We start from the raw sequence: 17,078 nt of genomic DNA on the forward strand, positions 1-17,078 counted from the left end.
TCACTGTTAACTTCCTTCACATACAATGAATGATTCAGCATATCATATTAGTGAATTGATATTCATGTCATAACATTATATACATACAAATATGCACACATGCTGTCATTTCTGGAGTTTAAAACAAAGTATTTATGTCAGTGTCACTGGTATGTCTCAGTTGAGAGGACTACTGTCCTATCAAAGGATAGAACAGTAGTGAGATGTAGATGTCATTGATCATTTTTCAACATGAAGCCTTACTGGTGTAAACGGGCACCATTTACCCAAACCTGTGATTTACCCCCAAAACCTGAAATAGTTTAATCCCCTAAACCTGTCCCAGTAGTTCTTGGCCATCCTACTCTCCACAGAACAATGGACTAACTAGGACACAAGTGAGATGAGATGAGATGAGCAAGACAGATTAACATGACAGAAAATTTAACTGCCAAATTTAGCTACCAAGCACATCTCTGAACAAAAACACTACATAGTAGTTGCTACTGACCATATGCGGTTCTCATTCCTATCAAATATCCCCACCGTGTGTGTAAATTTACCCTGAAAAGAAGCTTTTGCTTTGTGTGGGGAAAAAAATCCAACCACAGTGAAGTAATTTGCATTGCGTTTAAAGCGGATGATGGAAGGCGCAGATTGTTCTGGTTTTGGAGTTCTGAAGTCTGGAGTGTAACCGATCTGCATTTGAAGCCTTATTCAAGGATATTACCTTCCTTCATGTTCATTGTGGTTAAATGGTGGATCAGAAAGAACTCATTCGTATCCTCAGGGTGCTCTGGGAAAGCCAACTTTTGATGTTGAAATTTCTGAAATATTGAACATTTTCAGTATTTCAGAACCCGTAGATCAGAAACAAGCAAGATTTATCTAAATATTTTTGTTCATATTAGTGCAGGAAACTGTTTGTGTAAGAAGGTGGGTAGTGTCATATAAACATCAGTGGCTCGGTGATTGATTATTACACTTTGAACCACTCACATTACTTTTCCATAACCGTAAACAGCTGTGTCAGTTACAGTGGCACATGATGAAAATGGCTCAGCCATCGAAGACCAGGGTTACACACCCAAAAAGGAAAAGTTCTGCCAAAATATTACATATAATAACACCAGTCAAATGATTGCTTATAGTAACATCTGCCAAATTATTGCATACAGTAACACAGTCATTTAGGATATTTTGTGAAGCTGCATTTCTATAAACAATTGCTGTTAATTGTGTGCATAAATGAAAGGGATTAATGTGTAGGCTGACAGTTGTACTGACAGTGGAAGTGTTTTTTTACTCCTCACTCCAGTTCCAGCCAGGTCATTCCTTAGTGAAGTAAGCGAACTTTATTACAACAGCTTTGCTCAACAGTCCCAGCAGGCTCGCTCGTCACTCTGTTGTAGCCGTTTTCCTCAGTCTCTGGCACTAGCATAACTTCAAAGAGGATTGCTTTCCGGGATTTATTTTTCAAAAGTTTAAGACTTAATACTGAGTTTTTGTTTAAGGTGAAAGCTGCCAGAAAACTTAAACCAAGTAGCAAAACTGTTTAATAAGTTGCTAAACCTGACAGTAAATCTGAGACCAAAACAAAAAGTTCAAGCCCTCACAGTAGTCTTATTTACACCAAAGGAAGTATAGGGTGGCAGGGGTTCAACTGTTGAAATGTATTGTTGAAATATAGAGCACGACATGCTGTTTGAATTTGTGAATGAATTCATAAACACAGGCTATTGAATGCAACAGAAAGAGTCTGAATTCAAGCTGCTTTTAATTTTTGCTGCGTATTGACTGCTTGACGTTTTGCTGGCGTTTGCATCCAAGTTTTGTTCATTAACTAAAAGTCAAACACAAAATCAGAACATGTTGTTACATGTTTGTACGAATGGCAAATATCTGCTTTTCCCACTCTCTCCTCTAACAGGGATCGTAACTCAGACAGAATCTTAATTTTGCCATATGTTTTTGCTTTTTTGCTTCAGACGGTGTCCGTAAAGTGTAATCACTTGATGCTTCACAATAAACTGCAAAGGGAACTAGTTTCTGTCACATTGAAACTAGGGTTTTACAATATTTTGTGAAGTAAGGTCAGCTTATTATTTAAGGAAGATGGAGATGACTACAGAAGGAACAAATGTGTAGTTTTACCTTCCACTAATCTACAGATTCTTTTTCTTAAAGATGAACTAACTGTAATTCTCTGGTCTTTGAAATATCAAAACTAGTCAAAATGCCCTTTTTAGAATATCTTCAAACCCAAACTGGCAACTTAAAATAGCCTTGTTTTTCACCACAAGCAAAGCATTAAGTATCACTAGTGAAAAGCTAGAGAAATGTTTGCAGAAATATGACCGAAAATGAGTTGATTTAAAAAAAAAAACTAAACTGTTATTTATTTATTGATGATTAACTAATTAAGTAAACAGCTGACCTTTTCAGGTCTAAAAGTTCTTTAATTTCAATAAATTCAAAAGCCTAGACCTATATCAAAGTTCACTGTCAATAACTTTGGAGAAAGGATGTGAAAATCTTTTATGGGTGTGGAGAGTTGGCTGCATTAGTAATGCATGATAACTTCATAAGCGTTTCACATAAGTGTCCCGTTGCAGTTGGCTGTGCATGTGCAATGAATCATCAAATGCATGCAAAACACAGCAAGTGTTCATACAATATAAGTAAGATTCAGATTCAAGGTCTTTGGGGCATGAATTTAAGATTCATGGGTCCCAGACCTCAAACCATGCATACTTTCATGTTTTATTATTTTATGCAGTACATGGAATGTGTTAGTACTTTCCTTCCTTTTTACTTTAGCCTCACGTGCTGCAAAAATGTGCACTCACCAAACAAAAAATATAACGAGTCAGATGTGTTATTTAGCAGTGTAATTTCTGAGAAGTGACTCTGATGTCAGACTCATAATAAAGCTGTTTTGCTAGTGTAATTTATTTTATTCATTTATTTATTGTTTTAGAAATTTTGAAATCAGAATGCTTGAGGTGTTTAGGGAACATCTGTAATTTTAGCTGCACTCCCCCACTACTACCAGAAAATTCCCAACATGTGTGAAACTGCAGCCAAATTTGGGCAGACTAAAAATAAATGCAGTGGTCTCCCCAGCAACTCAATTCCTGTCTGTCAAAGCAAGTGACTAATACAAGGTCAGTTTCCATTTCATTATTTAGGAATGAATGTCTTGGCTAGCATTTGTTTTTGTCCCCAGGCCCACTTCAGGTGTTTTGCATTTATTACACACAACTACATGCACGCCATTCACTAAATGCATCCTTATGACTATTCTCTTTTAAAAACCTAAATGTTATGTGCTTGTTTCTGTCTGTTATGCTTTCATAACAACCAATTGGCTTCATATGAGGTGTTCAGGGAACACTGGTAAATTGGAGTGTCTACCAGGTGATTAGCGTTTATGATTTGTAAATTATACAACAGAAAATTGCCAACATTACACTTTCCCCTGTGCGTTGCATATCTATTTGCATGAACATTGGTCACACACGGATGTTTGGGCACAACAGCTTGGATCATTTGCAAATGTAATTCTACTGCTATCAGCAAGTGTGCAATCAGCTCTTCCTGAAAGGGAACATTTGAATGAATAAGAGCTGAACCAACAGATAAAAGTGTGAGGGCAAGTAGAAAGGATGTTGAACATTCATAGAAATGCAAATTGTAACTTAAATTAGAAGTAAATGGGAGGTATTCAGGGAACACAAATAAAATCAAAAAAGTAAAAAGTGATAGTATTCAGCTGTGAATTCTCCTTCTGTAGCACCCAGCAAGCATACCATAAGATTTGGCTGTACTATGTGAGATTCTTTCAACGAGATGATTAAAAGGACTCAGTTCAAATGTATTGTTTGTCCATGTAATTTGTCACGTTCAGGCAGGGAATCTGTCATATTGGAGGCAGGCATTTTAATGTTACTTTTGCCAAGTTTTACACATTGAATAAGTGAGGCAACAAGCAGTTGAGTTCATGAGTCAAGACTTGACAAGTTCACTAGGAGCCATGACTGTTACTGACATGCTATTTTTAACTTCTCGTGATACAACTTCCAGCTCGTTATGTCTGCTTGCCGTCTAAAACTATAAAATGTGTTTGAAAATTATTATTCTACGTTCTATTTGGAGGATATAAATAAAAGTGATACATGAAAGTTGTCAAAAACGGAGAGGAAAAACAAGCAAAGAAAAGAGGTCTGGAGCACCGATGGTGCACTTTTAAAAAATTAATCATATGAGTAACTTCCTCCAAGAATCATGACATCATGTTTGCAAATCCTGCTCGCAGACCAATAGGTGGCAGAAGCTGCCAACAAGATCCGACGAGACATGACAGACATTCCACCATTTCCAGGCAAAGTTGAGAGAAGCTTCCTAGTCAATCTCTCAAGTGCCACTTTGTCTGATAGCTTTCCACTCTAGTGAGAGGTGTGAGTAGAAAGAGTGGGGGAGGAAGGAAGGAAAGAAGAGAGGGAGAGCATGAGAGAAAGGAGGTAAATGTCACTGAGAGCAATTCGTGATTTTTAAACATTTGCCAGCCTCACAGTTCGTCACTTCTTGGCAATTAACTTACTATGAGCAACTATAACAAAATAACAATTCACAAGATTGCAAAGGAAGTAACCTCACCAGATGGAAAGGGATAATTTTAACCAGAGAAAGTACGTCTTCTACAAGCAAGTGAACATACTTGCGTGTATAGCGTACACAGTGACAACAACTTTATTGAGCGTGTAAAACAGACATTTAGCACCTGTTAATAGAAAACATGTGGAAAGGGCAGTAATCATTTGAGTGAATACATTTAAAAGTGTGAAACCAGACAACAGCTATTCTTTTTGTAATGAGATGTGCAGTAAAGTGTTGGTGGAACTTCTGTTTTTTATAGATTTCATATAACAAAGGGATTTGTTTAGGAAAAACAACAACCCTTATGTGTATTTTGAATTTGTAAAACTAAACTTTTTGTTTCAAAATTTGGTTGGAAATGTGTACTTTCCTCCTCATACTTTCCTCGTGAGGATCAGCAGCTGTTCTCAGTTTGGATTCAAGGAGTTAAAATGAATTATCCTTATTTCATAAGACAAGACTCCTAATGCTGAAGGACCAAGAAATGAGAGAATATTGCCAGGATATCACGGTTATTGGTTACTCCTTACTGACTTTACTCTGACAACACTTTTCTTAAAAAATGATGTACATGGAATGGCATTCATACAGTGCTTTTCTAGTCTTTTGATTCCTAGCCACATGTAACCATACATTCATACAATACTTTGTTCTTTACCTTTAGGAACATTATTTGCCTCTCATCCCTGCTCAATTTAGAATCACAGTTTAACCTAACATGCATGTTTTTTTGCTGTGAGGCAATAGTGGTAACTACTGCAACACCGTCCCACCCATGGTGAGATTTGCCATAAATAACACCAATTAGACTTGCTGTAATTACAAAGGTACATTCAAATAGTGTAGATGGGCTTGCAAAAGAGAGGTTCAGAGATTTGACCAGACTTGTGCTGCAGCTCTTAATACATAACAGGTTGATTCTTGTTTGTGTGGTGGACACTGCTGTTTGAGATTATTTTTGGCAGGGGTTTGTTCAGTGAAGATTGTAAACCAACCTTTTTCCCCTAAAGTAGCCCATCAGAAAAAGTCCCAGGCAATAAACAGACAGAAGTTATTAGCTGAAAATGAATATTTAAATTATTATAAATATTACATGTCTAAAAAGACACTCCCATAGATACAATCATATAACACCTATACTCGGACTTTCCATTTATACAGTTTGCAGTAAAGATGAAAAAAAAAATTATATACTACTCTGTTTGTTTTTAAAATTCACCAGTTCTTAATGGTAAAAGTGCAAGTTTGCCTTGAAGAAGTGGTGTAGGTAAGATGATCCAAGAATCAGGAAGAACCTGCCACAGTTGTTTGGTGGATTTAGGCGGTCTCAATTGCTACTGTCTCTTCTTATAATCCAATAAATGACTCAATGATGTTGAGAACAGGACTCTGTAGTGGGCTTGCAATCTGTTGCAGGACTCGCTTGTCCTTGTTATTGAAGATGGTTCTCTAACTGATCAGCATGTTGATGATGGTACTTTGTGGCAGTGATTAGGAGTTATTTCTCATAGCGGATGTCCAACAGTTAGTGCTGTAATTAAGAAAATTAAGCATTTATTTAACATGTTCATTTAAAAGTAAGCAAAGATGACAAATGACCTTTAAACTATTTCCAGGGTGGGAAGTTAATTTCCCCAATGGGAAACTGGGGCTGTTGTGCAGGGTTACACCAGTAAGCTGAACTCAGTTCTGCTCAGTGTTAATTTATTAATATTGATTTAATTTTACAAATTACTATTGCAGTAGATATTAGAATTAGTCAATGAAAATGTGAAAAAGACAAAATAAACATACCAGCATTTTATCGCTGTTTAATGAGTATGTGCAGTTTCTACTAAATTTCACACTTAACTTTATGCAAAGTGCTGTTGCTATTTTGTTTGTAGTTTAGTTAGTTTAGATCATTTTTCTTATTCAGTTATAGAAATCTAGTCTGTTTTGGACTTGAACAAGTGTATTGAATTCACATTGAGTGTCTAGTAAATTGAAGATCTGCCTTCTATTCTGCATCTGAGAGCTCTGGAAGGTCTTTGCTTACCTTCTCACAAAGCTCGCAAAATTGCGTCCTCGGATCCCATTTCTTTTTAGCAATTTGCCCAGGCTGAACCCTCTGTCAGCTGTGTGGTAGCCTATGTCACTATGTTCAGTCTCATGATCCTCCAGAAGTGGAACAAACTGTCTGTGATTGTCTTGCACTGATGAAGTTAACTGTTTTACATACTACATGTTGGCGCTATTTGTTCTTTATTTTTATTATTTTGAAATTTGTTAAAGTTTGTTGTTAGTTTACTTATATTTTTGGGTTTATTTACAAGTTTATTTGTAGGTTAATATTTGTTTCAATGTTTTGTTTGTTTGGTGTTTACCTTGTTAACTCAGTCAGTAAGAGCTGTAGGGCCATTTTGTTTCTATAAATAAAGAGACTGGTATAGGACCAGCATGCACTGGGGTGGGCCTATGGTTTTTTTACCAGGGCAGGAGAAGCAGCAGGAAGTAACAAAAAAATGGATCTTGTTATTGCTTCCCAAACTGGATAAATAAACCATAAAAACACAACTTTCAAGTTTGGACTTCTTTTGCCTGTGTACGAAATATTATCTCAGTGCAGCAGTGGCTTGTGGACTTTTTAATTGTAGGATGTTTGGTTTGTCAAACAAAAGGAATTGCCACTACACTACATCAACAACATTCATTTTAGAACTGACTTACACAACACCTCCTGAGGTGTGATACATTGCAAAAATCTGAATTTCAGTTCTGGGTTCATCTTAAAAGTTGGAACATTTTTCACTGTCAGATTTGGACAGCCATTGCTTGAAACACCTGCCAGTTTGTCCCATTTTGAGCCCCAGAATATCTAGGTGCAGAGTTACCTCTGTGAACAAATCACTTCCAGGGATGGACCAAGCTTTGCTAGCAAAGGATCAGATGTCAGTTCCTGTTCTGCATCAATAATTTTTTTTTTCTTTTCTTTTTTTTTTACATTTTTCTCAGTGTTTAGTCTCCTAATGGCATTTTAAACTGTAATATTTAAATACAGCAATCTGCCCTCTACCAAGTAGGCACCCAGCTTTAACTCAGACTTCAGTAAATAAATATTTAGAAGTCCAGGTCTTGTGGAAAAACTCTACATTCTTCATCAATTTTTCTTTTTTTTAATGTGAGCCGATGTCTTTCAGGGCTAGCATAACTCACATCTGTAAGACATCCGATCCAATGCATTTACAGTGAAGCTGCAGTCACTTGCACACGAATATATGTAAATTAAAAAAAATAGCATGGACCAAGTAACAAAGCTGTGTTGTGATTTCCAAAGAATAGCAAAATCATTAAGCCATTCACTGATGAGGATTTTATCAAAGTGTTTGGTGGCTGAAATGGGACAAACTGGGTGACGTATACTTATTTATGTTTGCATCCTAGTTTCCTATTGATCTCACATGGGCCGGTCAGGGACAGTCAAAGAGCCGGATGTGACCTGAGGGCCATACAATGCTCTGCACTATATGGACAAACGTAATGGGCCACACCTCCCTGTCTGTTTTCAATCCCTTTGCCTCAGGTGTAATAAATCTAGCACCTAACCATGCAGTTGGCCTTTATAGAGATCTGTGGAGGAATGGGTCAATCTAAAGAGGTCAATGAATCTGAGCATGATACTGTAATAGAATACTATGGTTGAAACACTAAGGTTGCATTAAAAACTAAAAATAATAGATTTTTTGTGTGTTTGTTTATTTTTTTTTATTAACTAATTATTAATTTCTTTTTCGGCAAATCTTTTATTATATTTTTTTTTACAACCGCTACTCTTGTTGTGAGTGTAAATTAGAATGGACAAGTAATGGAAGCAGAGGAAGGTGACGGTCATGTCTGACGCGTGTTGTTAGCATTCTCTTTGGTTGTTTTGGTTTTACACCAAACAGATTCCTTAATCCATAATTTATATATTTGAGTGTTAAGTTGCATTTGATGCAAATGTATATTTTGTTTTCATTAAAGTTAATTTAGAAACGCAACAATTACAAGTGTCATACTTTCTAATATAGAGCTCTAACAGTGGCTACATTTAATAGCATCACATCTGTCCACAGGAGCTGACAACATCAAGAAGTATTGGAGTCGTTACTACCAAGGATCACAGGGTGTAGTCTTCGTACTGGATAGCGCATCATCAGATGAGGACCTGGAGGCGGCACGTAATGAGCTCCACTCGGCTCTGCAGCACCCACAGCTCTGCACACTACCTTTCCTCATCCTTGCAAATCATCAGGACAAGCCTGCTGCAAGAACGCCAAACCAGGTAAGTTAGTTTGTTGTCAGTGCTGCTGCTAATGTTTCCATCTGATGTTTCTCTCAAAGTTCAGTTTGTCTTGCAGATGTAAACACTGCCCCTTACACATCTGGGTTACTAAAGACATCATTTTGCATAATTCATTGCACACACTCATATAAATATACACATACACATGGATGACCCTTTTCTTTTTACACTGAAATAACTTGTTGTATACAATAGGCCCATTAGGGCTGTCACACAGTTTACAGTGGACAACATAATGACTTTTGGAATGTTAACATATTGCCAGATATTGAAAATTGTGAAACTTAAGGATGAAATTTCTGTGTTTTTCATGGTAATGGAGTTCTGGCTTTTGTGTGTCGATGGACTTCTTGTTTTTTTTGTTTTGTTTCCGAAGGCAGTTTCGTCCCCAGCAAAGGGATAAACTCAGATCATTAAAGGTGTTGGTTATACATGTAGCTGTGAAATGATCCTATAGCAAGGCATTCTAAATGTGTCACCTCATATAAAGATCTTAATTTAATCCATCAGCCAACCCTAGTGACAACCTCACAACGTTGATCACTGCTCGTGTGTTGGGTATAAAAAGTCAGCTCCCTTCTCTCCTTCTTGGTGTTTTTCTGTATCTTTGTCTTCCTCTTGCTCTCCTTCGCTCACAGAATGAGTCTCTTAGAGTAGGATGTTTTATCTAGCATTTCTTATGCACTGCTCACTATATACGTTTTAAAATCCTGGAAACTCACTCTCAAAATCGCAAACACACACAGAAATATATACACACATACATCATGTTTAGGGTCCTATTTGATGTTTCTAAATGATAACAAAGACGAATAGTTAGAGAGAGCACCATCTGCATTTCCTACCCTGGACCACCAATGTTGCTACTTCAGGGATGTGAAGGCCACTGCGGGAAACGAAAAAGGGATAAGCTGTGAGACTGATTCTGTTGTGACCTAAAGTAATTGTAATTTAAGCAAAGATGTTACTCTGATGGCTTCAGCAAAATATTGCATTTAGGTGTGCGAGCAGTTAATTTGAGAAGCAAACCAGTCTTTGGTGCCACAATAATAACTTTTGTGTTGTGCTGCAAGGACCTCTGACGTAGGTTTATTATATATTACTTGCATTCATATTTAGTGGAGCAACTGGTTTAACTCTACCAAATATAATCACACTTTGTTCATAGACAATGTTAGAACATAATGGGAACTATACCCTGTCTCTAATTAGATATAGTGTTTAAAAGGGCTATGAACAAACGTCACAAATACAATCAGAACTCGATATCATGACGCAGGAATTGAACACCAAACGCCAACGGTTCAATTTTAGCCACACTTGTGAGTCAAAGTGCATGAAACAGGAGTGCAATTTAACAGAGCAGCTAGCGGGTGTTGATCGCATTCTGAGCAGCAGAAATGAATGAAAGAATCAGCTGCAGCAACACACAGAGCAAACATTTAGCTGTCTGCAATGGAACGCAGAAAACAAGCTGTACACGCAGACGTGCTACATGTCAGGCAACCAATGAAAAGCTTTAGACTCGGTACAGATTTTTTTTTTTTTTTTTTTATTGCACTCTGGAGCCCAGCACCACCAGAATCAGTTTTAATTTAATGTAACTAATTAGTATAAATTGGATGCACTTGAGCATGATCCACAATAGTCACGGAAACCCACTTATCTTATTGATCATTTAAATGGCAACTGCTTGTTTTAAGCTCGACAACACTGGTCCCTTTGTTGGCCCTCATATCACAGCAGATTAATTAATCTGCCTGTGGCCTGCCCATATTCTCTGAGCGGTCTTGGCGTGATGTGTCCTCATCAGTCAGTCATCAGTTTCTGATTTGGCTGAACTGTTTGCAAACACTGATGACACGTGAGACTGACTTATGGGGATGGAGGGGTTGGATAAAAGTTGCCTAAAGGCCTTTTTTGCACCCCGTTGGAAGGCCCAGTTCAGTTCATCATGAAAGACTTGCATAAAACTAGTTGTTCAGGATTGATGCAGTTGTTTTGATACTATGTCTACTATCAGCTGAACGTCACTGGGAATGAATTGATTGCAGATCATAAGAGACTCCAGTTGTAATTTTCTTTTAATTTCTATTTATTTTACCTTCTATGCTCTTGTATATACATCCTGTTTAGCACATATGACAAATTAGTGATTAACATAAAGCACTGGAATCTGCTGTGAGTGATAACAGGTATTATTTAATTAAATTATTCTTATGGTTTATTAATATACTTTGACAGGATTTTTTCAGCGGTTAATCCAGTTTAGATACCAAAGAAATGATATTTCATGTCCATATTTGTATTCGTTGTAATCTGTTTGTGTGTTTGTATTTCTATGGTCATTATGAGTGTTACCGTGCCTGTGTGCACATATCTGACTCATGCCTTGTCACTGAAGGAGCTTAATGTTCAGTGACTCATAAATAATCTTTGCATAAGACAAAACAAAATTTTAGACCAACTGTTAAAGAACCTTTTGTTTCTTTGTCTCTGTGTTATATATAGAGCTAAATATCTTTGATACTGTAATGGAAAAGTTGTGGAAATAGAACGGCTGAGAGGAAAACTTCTCTATAGGTTGACTAAACATTTGTTCAGCATCCACAGGGGTCTCTTCCTGGAGTTTGTTTCCATTTCTGCCAAGGTTCCCATGATATTGGTTCTAGTTGGAGACATAATATAAATTATGTGTGTTTATCTATTCAGCATTTTGATGCAAGAGGAAAATAAGTATTGAATCTGAAGGATGAACCATGGTCCAGTTCTGATGCTTATGTGTCTGTCACAGGTGCCTCAGGCAGTGGACAGCCCAGACTTACACAGCAAGATGATGCATGTGTGTTCTGACAACTTCCTGTCATAGCCAACACTGAGATTTTCAGAAAATTGGGCTGTCTCACCTCTTATGTCTAATGAAGTCACATGGGCCAGCTGTTGTGCCCCGTGCCAGTCAGCGAGCCTTTGGCGCCCATGACGCCGCGCATATTCAATTTAAAGGGGTAGTGTGTCTAGATATTAATGTGTATAATAAGGATGATTAATAAACACACACACCAGCCACTTTATGAAGTACACCTTAGTAAAGTGGTTGCTGGACCTCTTTTTGCCTTTAGAAATGTCTTAAGTCTTCATGGCACCAATTTTTGACAAGATCATGGAAACATTCCTTGGAGATTTTTCATCCATATTGCTATGATGGCTTTACACAGTTGTCAGCTGCATAATCATGATGCAGATCCCCTGTTTCATTCCACCACAGCCAAAAGGTGCACTACTGGATTGTGATCTGGTGACTGTGGAGGTCATGTGAATTCAGTCATGTTCAGAAAATTAGTTTTAGATGATCAAAGCGTTATGACATGCTATATAGAGGCAGCAGTGATGAAGATAAGTAGACTGTGGTCATAAAGGAATGGACATGGTAAGGTATCTGCTTCAAGGTTTGAACTGTTGTGTATTCAGAGATGCTCTTCTGCATAGTTTGGTTGCAACAAGGAGTTATTTAAGTGGAGGTATTTGAATTTCTGTTCTCTTCCTATCAGCTCGAAGCTATCTGAGCATTTTCTTCTGACATCTGACATCAGCAAGGCATTTTCTCTTAAAGAACTTCTGCTCACTGATTATTTTTTTCTCTGTAAATGCTAGCAGTTGCGTGGGAAAATCCCAGTAGATCAGCAGTTTCTGAAGTACTCAGTCCGTCTGGCACCAACAACCACACCATCTTCAAAGTCACTTATATCACTTTTCTTCTGGATTCTGATGGCCTGGTTCAATGTTAGCAGGTCATCTTCCTGCTTAAATACATTGAGCTGCTGCCATGTCAGTGTTGTTAGGTACACCTGTTTAACTGGCAGTCATTAACATCTAATCAAAGTGGCCGCTGAGTGAAAATGTCATAATTTTACAGCTTTTCTGGAAGCCTGCTGAAAAAGCAGTGTCATGTAACTGTCATTGCAGGTCTGTGATCTAGATTGCAATATTAGATTATGGCCACAGATGAATAGAATTAAGTAATGCTGCAAATTTTTACTGGAACTTGTAAATGTGCTGTTGCAGACCCCTTACTCCTCCAGCAGGTTTTCATCTGAACTCTACAAACCTCCAAAGACAGCAGCTGCATTGCAGGTTCTTGCTTCTTGTGAATGTTTGACAAGCACCACCCATGAAACGGTCCCAAATTTAGTTGGTCTGAATTCTATTGGCAGCTTTTCTGGTGATGACACTATACACAAATGACGTCTCCTTGTTGACCTTCTTCTCACAGCAACCACACTGTTGACAGAACAAGGATCATTTCCTTAACACACACATGCTTGCATTTGTTAGTGCTGTTTTCTGGGGCACTCCTTGTTTATGGTGTCAAATCAGTGACTTAGGGTGTTTCTGACACTGCAAGAGCAAGGGGTGAGAGTAGGTGGCAATGGGGTAATATAGCTTAGCCAGCCTGTTAAGGCCTGACTGAAGCCCTCTGTGCTGGAGCAAGTGTTTTTGGGAGTAGGGTGGGTCTGGAGGAGGTAGAAGGAAACATGGGATAAAATTCCTTGTTGACATCAATCTCCTGCCATTGGGGGGCCCAAGGAAGCTAGGGAGGTGTAGAGGGGAGGTCACCCTGTTGATATAACACCTCAACAAAGCAGGTCTGTTTGGATGGCAGGCCGTAATGGAATGCATCCATGAGGTGCTGTTGTTTTAGAAAATGCTATCAGTGTCGTGGATGTTGGTGTTTTTTAGTTGTAGTCTAAGGAAAAGACAGAAGTAGGAATAAAACTGATGATACAGCATATGAAGAGTGGGAAAACCAGTGGAGGTCTGGACTGAGTCATGATGCCTGGTGTGGGGACTAACACAAAAAATACGGTAAACAGAGGAAGAAGGAACAGGCTGCAGTATCTGACTTTGGGAGCCATTAGAAAGGCTCCCCTGCAGGATTGAAGACAGAGGCGTTGAAACATTGGGGTCAGCTTCCCCGGATGATTGAAAAGAGAAAGCCCACCCCACCCCATGCACATGCACGCATACGCACACGTACGCACACATGGTACTGTCTTTTATTTTCTTCCTCATTCTCGTTCTTTCTCTTTTTCACACTCTCATTCCCTCATTTACTCACTCCCTCACTTATACTCACACACTCAAGCTCAAGTGAATCCAGACCTGAAGAGTCCATTATGCTTTACTTCATTTTGAGCATTTTGTAGTCTGGTATGAATTGCAGCACATCTGTTTTCAGTGTACCATGTGAAATCTTATGTTGCCTTTGCAGAGTTACACTGCACAGACAAGCATCGTAACTGGACAATTGGAGGGCAATTTAAAGAGGAGAAACAATTTTTGTTGGTCTGTTAATTATTAAATTGTTTTTTAAAAATGATTTCCCAGTCTGCCTTTCCTTCTAGAAGATTAAGACACGAAAGAGGACACAGATATTGACAGATTCCTCACCAAACAACATGCAAACAATCATTGATCATCAATTGGCCATGTTTTGACTAAAACAGGCTGGCAGACGCACACATACACAGAGACACCAGCGGGCACACAGACGCAGACAATGCATTATATGTGCCATGGTTTCTGCCTTCTGCTGATCCTAGCAGGAGTACATTTAACTAAATGAACATTTTTTGGGGGGGCTGCTATTAACTGCTGTCAATACGATCACAAGCCAATCTGACAACCTCTCCTCATATGCTATCAATACATATCTAAACCTTCATTTTTCTGCAGTGGTCAAGGGAAAAGCCTGTCACTGGGTTGCATCTACTGTTAACCAGTATGCTCCCCCACAAACTTTCCTGTCCATACTTAAATTTATCCAAAAAAAAATGCACTTTCTTTGAAATATGCTGGTTTGTGACTCTGTGAATTCTTTATCTGAGTTACATAATTTTAGAGTGGTTACTGTTTTGGCTTAAGCTAATGGGAAAGAGGGGAAATCCCACTTTTATATTTGGCATTTTGGACTTGTTTTTGTTTTTTGCATTCGTATTCTACGTTGTAACACATACTGCATATGTATAAATGAGAGACACGCTCATTTATAAATAAATAAATAAATAAAAAAATTACACATCGTGAAATGCCATCTGATGAGTGGTCAAGTGAGACTTTGCATATGCATTGCACAGATTTTCACCTTTATTTATTTATTTTCAAGTCTGTTGAGGGATTCCAGCTATTAAAGAACCTAAAACTCAAAATCAAATTGAATCTCTACCAGTTCATCGCTCACATTATAAATCTGACTTCATGATGTGAAGCTTCTTAACATTTTAGAAACTAACGCCCATTTCTGTCCTCTTTTCTGAGATCTACAGTGTCTAAATCTTATCAGTGTCACTGGAAAAGCACTAGGGACAGGAAGTTTAAAATCTCTGGCCCCTCTCTTATTTTATGCTCATTTCCTTTACTTTTAATGTCTTGTCTATTCATACATGGTTATACCAAAAATTTATTTGCAAGTCCCTTCGAAACTTTGTGGCGTCCTTTCTTTTACAATCCAAGTATACTACAAAAATGTTGAACTTACTCCAGTATGTGAAAAGCTGTAACTCGGTGGGAGGCAAGTTTTCTGCAGGGAACATCTTCAGCAACCCCACAGCTGAGTGGGGTTCTTCGCAGCCAGTTTCTGTTCTCCTGTGGTCCCCAGGAATGTGGCTCACACAATGATAGAAACTCCACAACCAACAATTTTTTCTTCCCATGTAAAAAGGTTTGTGGAAAGTTCACTTTTAAAAAGCCCAGAATTGCATTTTGCTATATTGCTTTAGTTTATTTAAAATGTTTGCAATTCAAACAGTGTTTGAGACAAATCTTTTTTCTTTTTTTCTTTTTTTTGCCCTCATTTGTATTTTTTAGCTCATATTTGAGAGTCACACAAAATAGAAATGTTCTAATCACTGATTGGTGGAAGTTTCAGTGACAGCTATAGGTGAGGCCACCTCCTGAGATTAAGAGGGTGGCTGGGTCATGGTGTAGGGAAGTAATTGTTAGCCAGCCTTTTTGTCTCTATTATCAGGCTTTCTGAAATAAAGTGGGTGGAGTGGGGGGTATGGGGCCTGTCCCTGGCTCTCTGTTTGATCATTGATCTCCATGACCCCATTTGAAGGGTCTTAATCTCTCTGTTGACCTCCTGAAGGATTTTTTGAGGAAGGGTTTCAGGGGTGGATCTTGACTGGGAACTATCAAGAGAGCGGAGATGCTGTAGGGAAAATAGGGGGGTGGCGCTTTTTCCCTTGAGTGGAAAAAATTTTACCAGCATAGTCAGTGATATCCAGATTTTTATAAAGGTCACATTTTAATTATAATTATGTGCCCCAAAATTTCTTTTAGTTTTTTTTTTATACCCCAAATTTTCAAGCCACCACTTTCATTGACAGTAATAGAACAATGTTATCCCGGTCTTCAGAGCTGCACTCTTTCATATATACGTGGTATCTTGGTGAAAAACGTCCATGGTGGTTTTTATTTTCCCTATTTTTAGGTATTTGCTTGGCTATAAGAGATATTGGTTTATTAGACAAGTTAGTAATAATTATCCATTTCAATTTTAAGAACGATCTAAAGCCTTTAAATGCAGAGGTTTTTTTGTATAGCCATATGCATTATTATAGTTTTCTGATTTTCTTTTATCCGATTTGTCAACAATTCTTTGACTTAAGAGAAAGGAAGGTTTTTTCCAAGTTGGTGAATGCTTTTACAATAATTTCATTTATTCAATATCCAGATAAAAGCCATGTAAAATTTATTCAAATTCATTTTAAATATACAGAAATTTTTGTTGGCCAGGTCACATTTATGCTCTCTGATGGCTCATGGATGTCACAAAGAAATCATGATTATCAGTTTTAATATTAATAGTTTATCTCTTTAGTCTGCAAATAAATCAGGTGTGACTATTGATAAAACAGGTAGAAACAGGAGGAAAATGAGGCAGGAGTATTCCTAGATGATAGCTGTGGGATTGCTCATTCTTTTTAATGGATTTAATGAAGTCATAAAGCACGATGACACAACATTAACAGACCACAGTTTAAACTGCTTTTGACTGATCAGGATGAAAAAAGGTGCTGACGTGCATACATGTTACTATTTTTACACAATAACTTGT

General features: G+C 37.9%; 1 protein-coding gene across 3 annotated transcripts in view; it reads left to right on the forward strand.

The window, feature by feature from the left end:
• LOC116311037 (ADP-ribosylation factor-like protein 15) overlaps nucleotides 1-17,078 on the forward strand; it is a 96,944-nt gene that overhangs the window by 46,393 nt on the left and 33,473 nt on the right. For all 3 annotated transcript variants that reach the window (XM_039620551.1, XM_039620549.1, XM_031728039.2), the window contains one exon: nucleotides 8,733-8,941. In XM_039620551.1, the coding sequence (XP_039476485.1) occupies nucleotides 8,733-8,941 (209 nt within the window). The remainder of the gene's footprint in view (nucleotides 1-8,732; nucleotides 8,942-17,078) is intronic.

The sequence above is a fragment of the Oreochromis aureus genome, linkage group 12 (assembly GCF_013358895.1).
Source record: "Oreochromis aureus strain Israel breed Guangdong linkage group 12, ZZ_aureus, whole genome shotgun sequence".
NCBI classification, from domain to species: domain Eukaryota; kingdom Metazoa; phylum Chordata; class Actinopteri; order Cichliformes; family Cichlidae; genus Oreochromis; species Oreochromis aureus.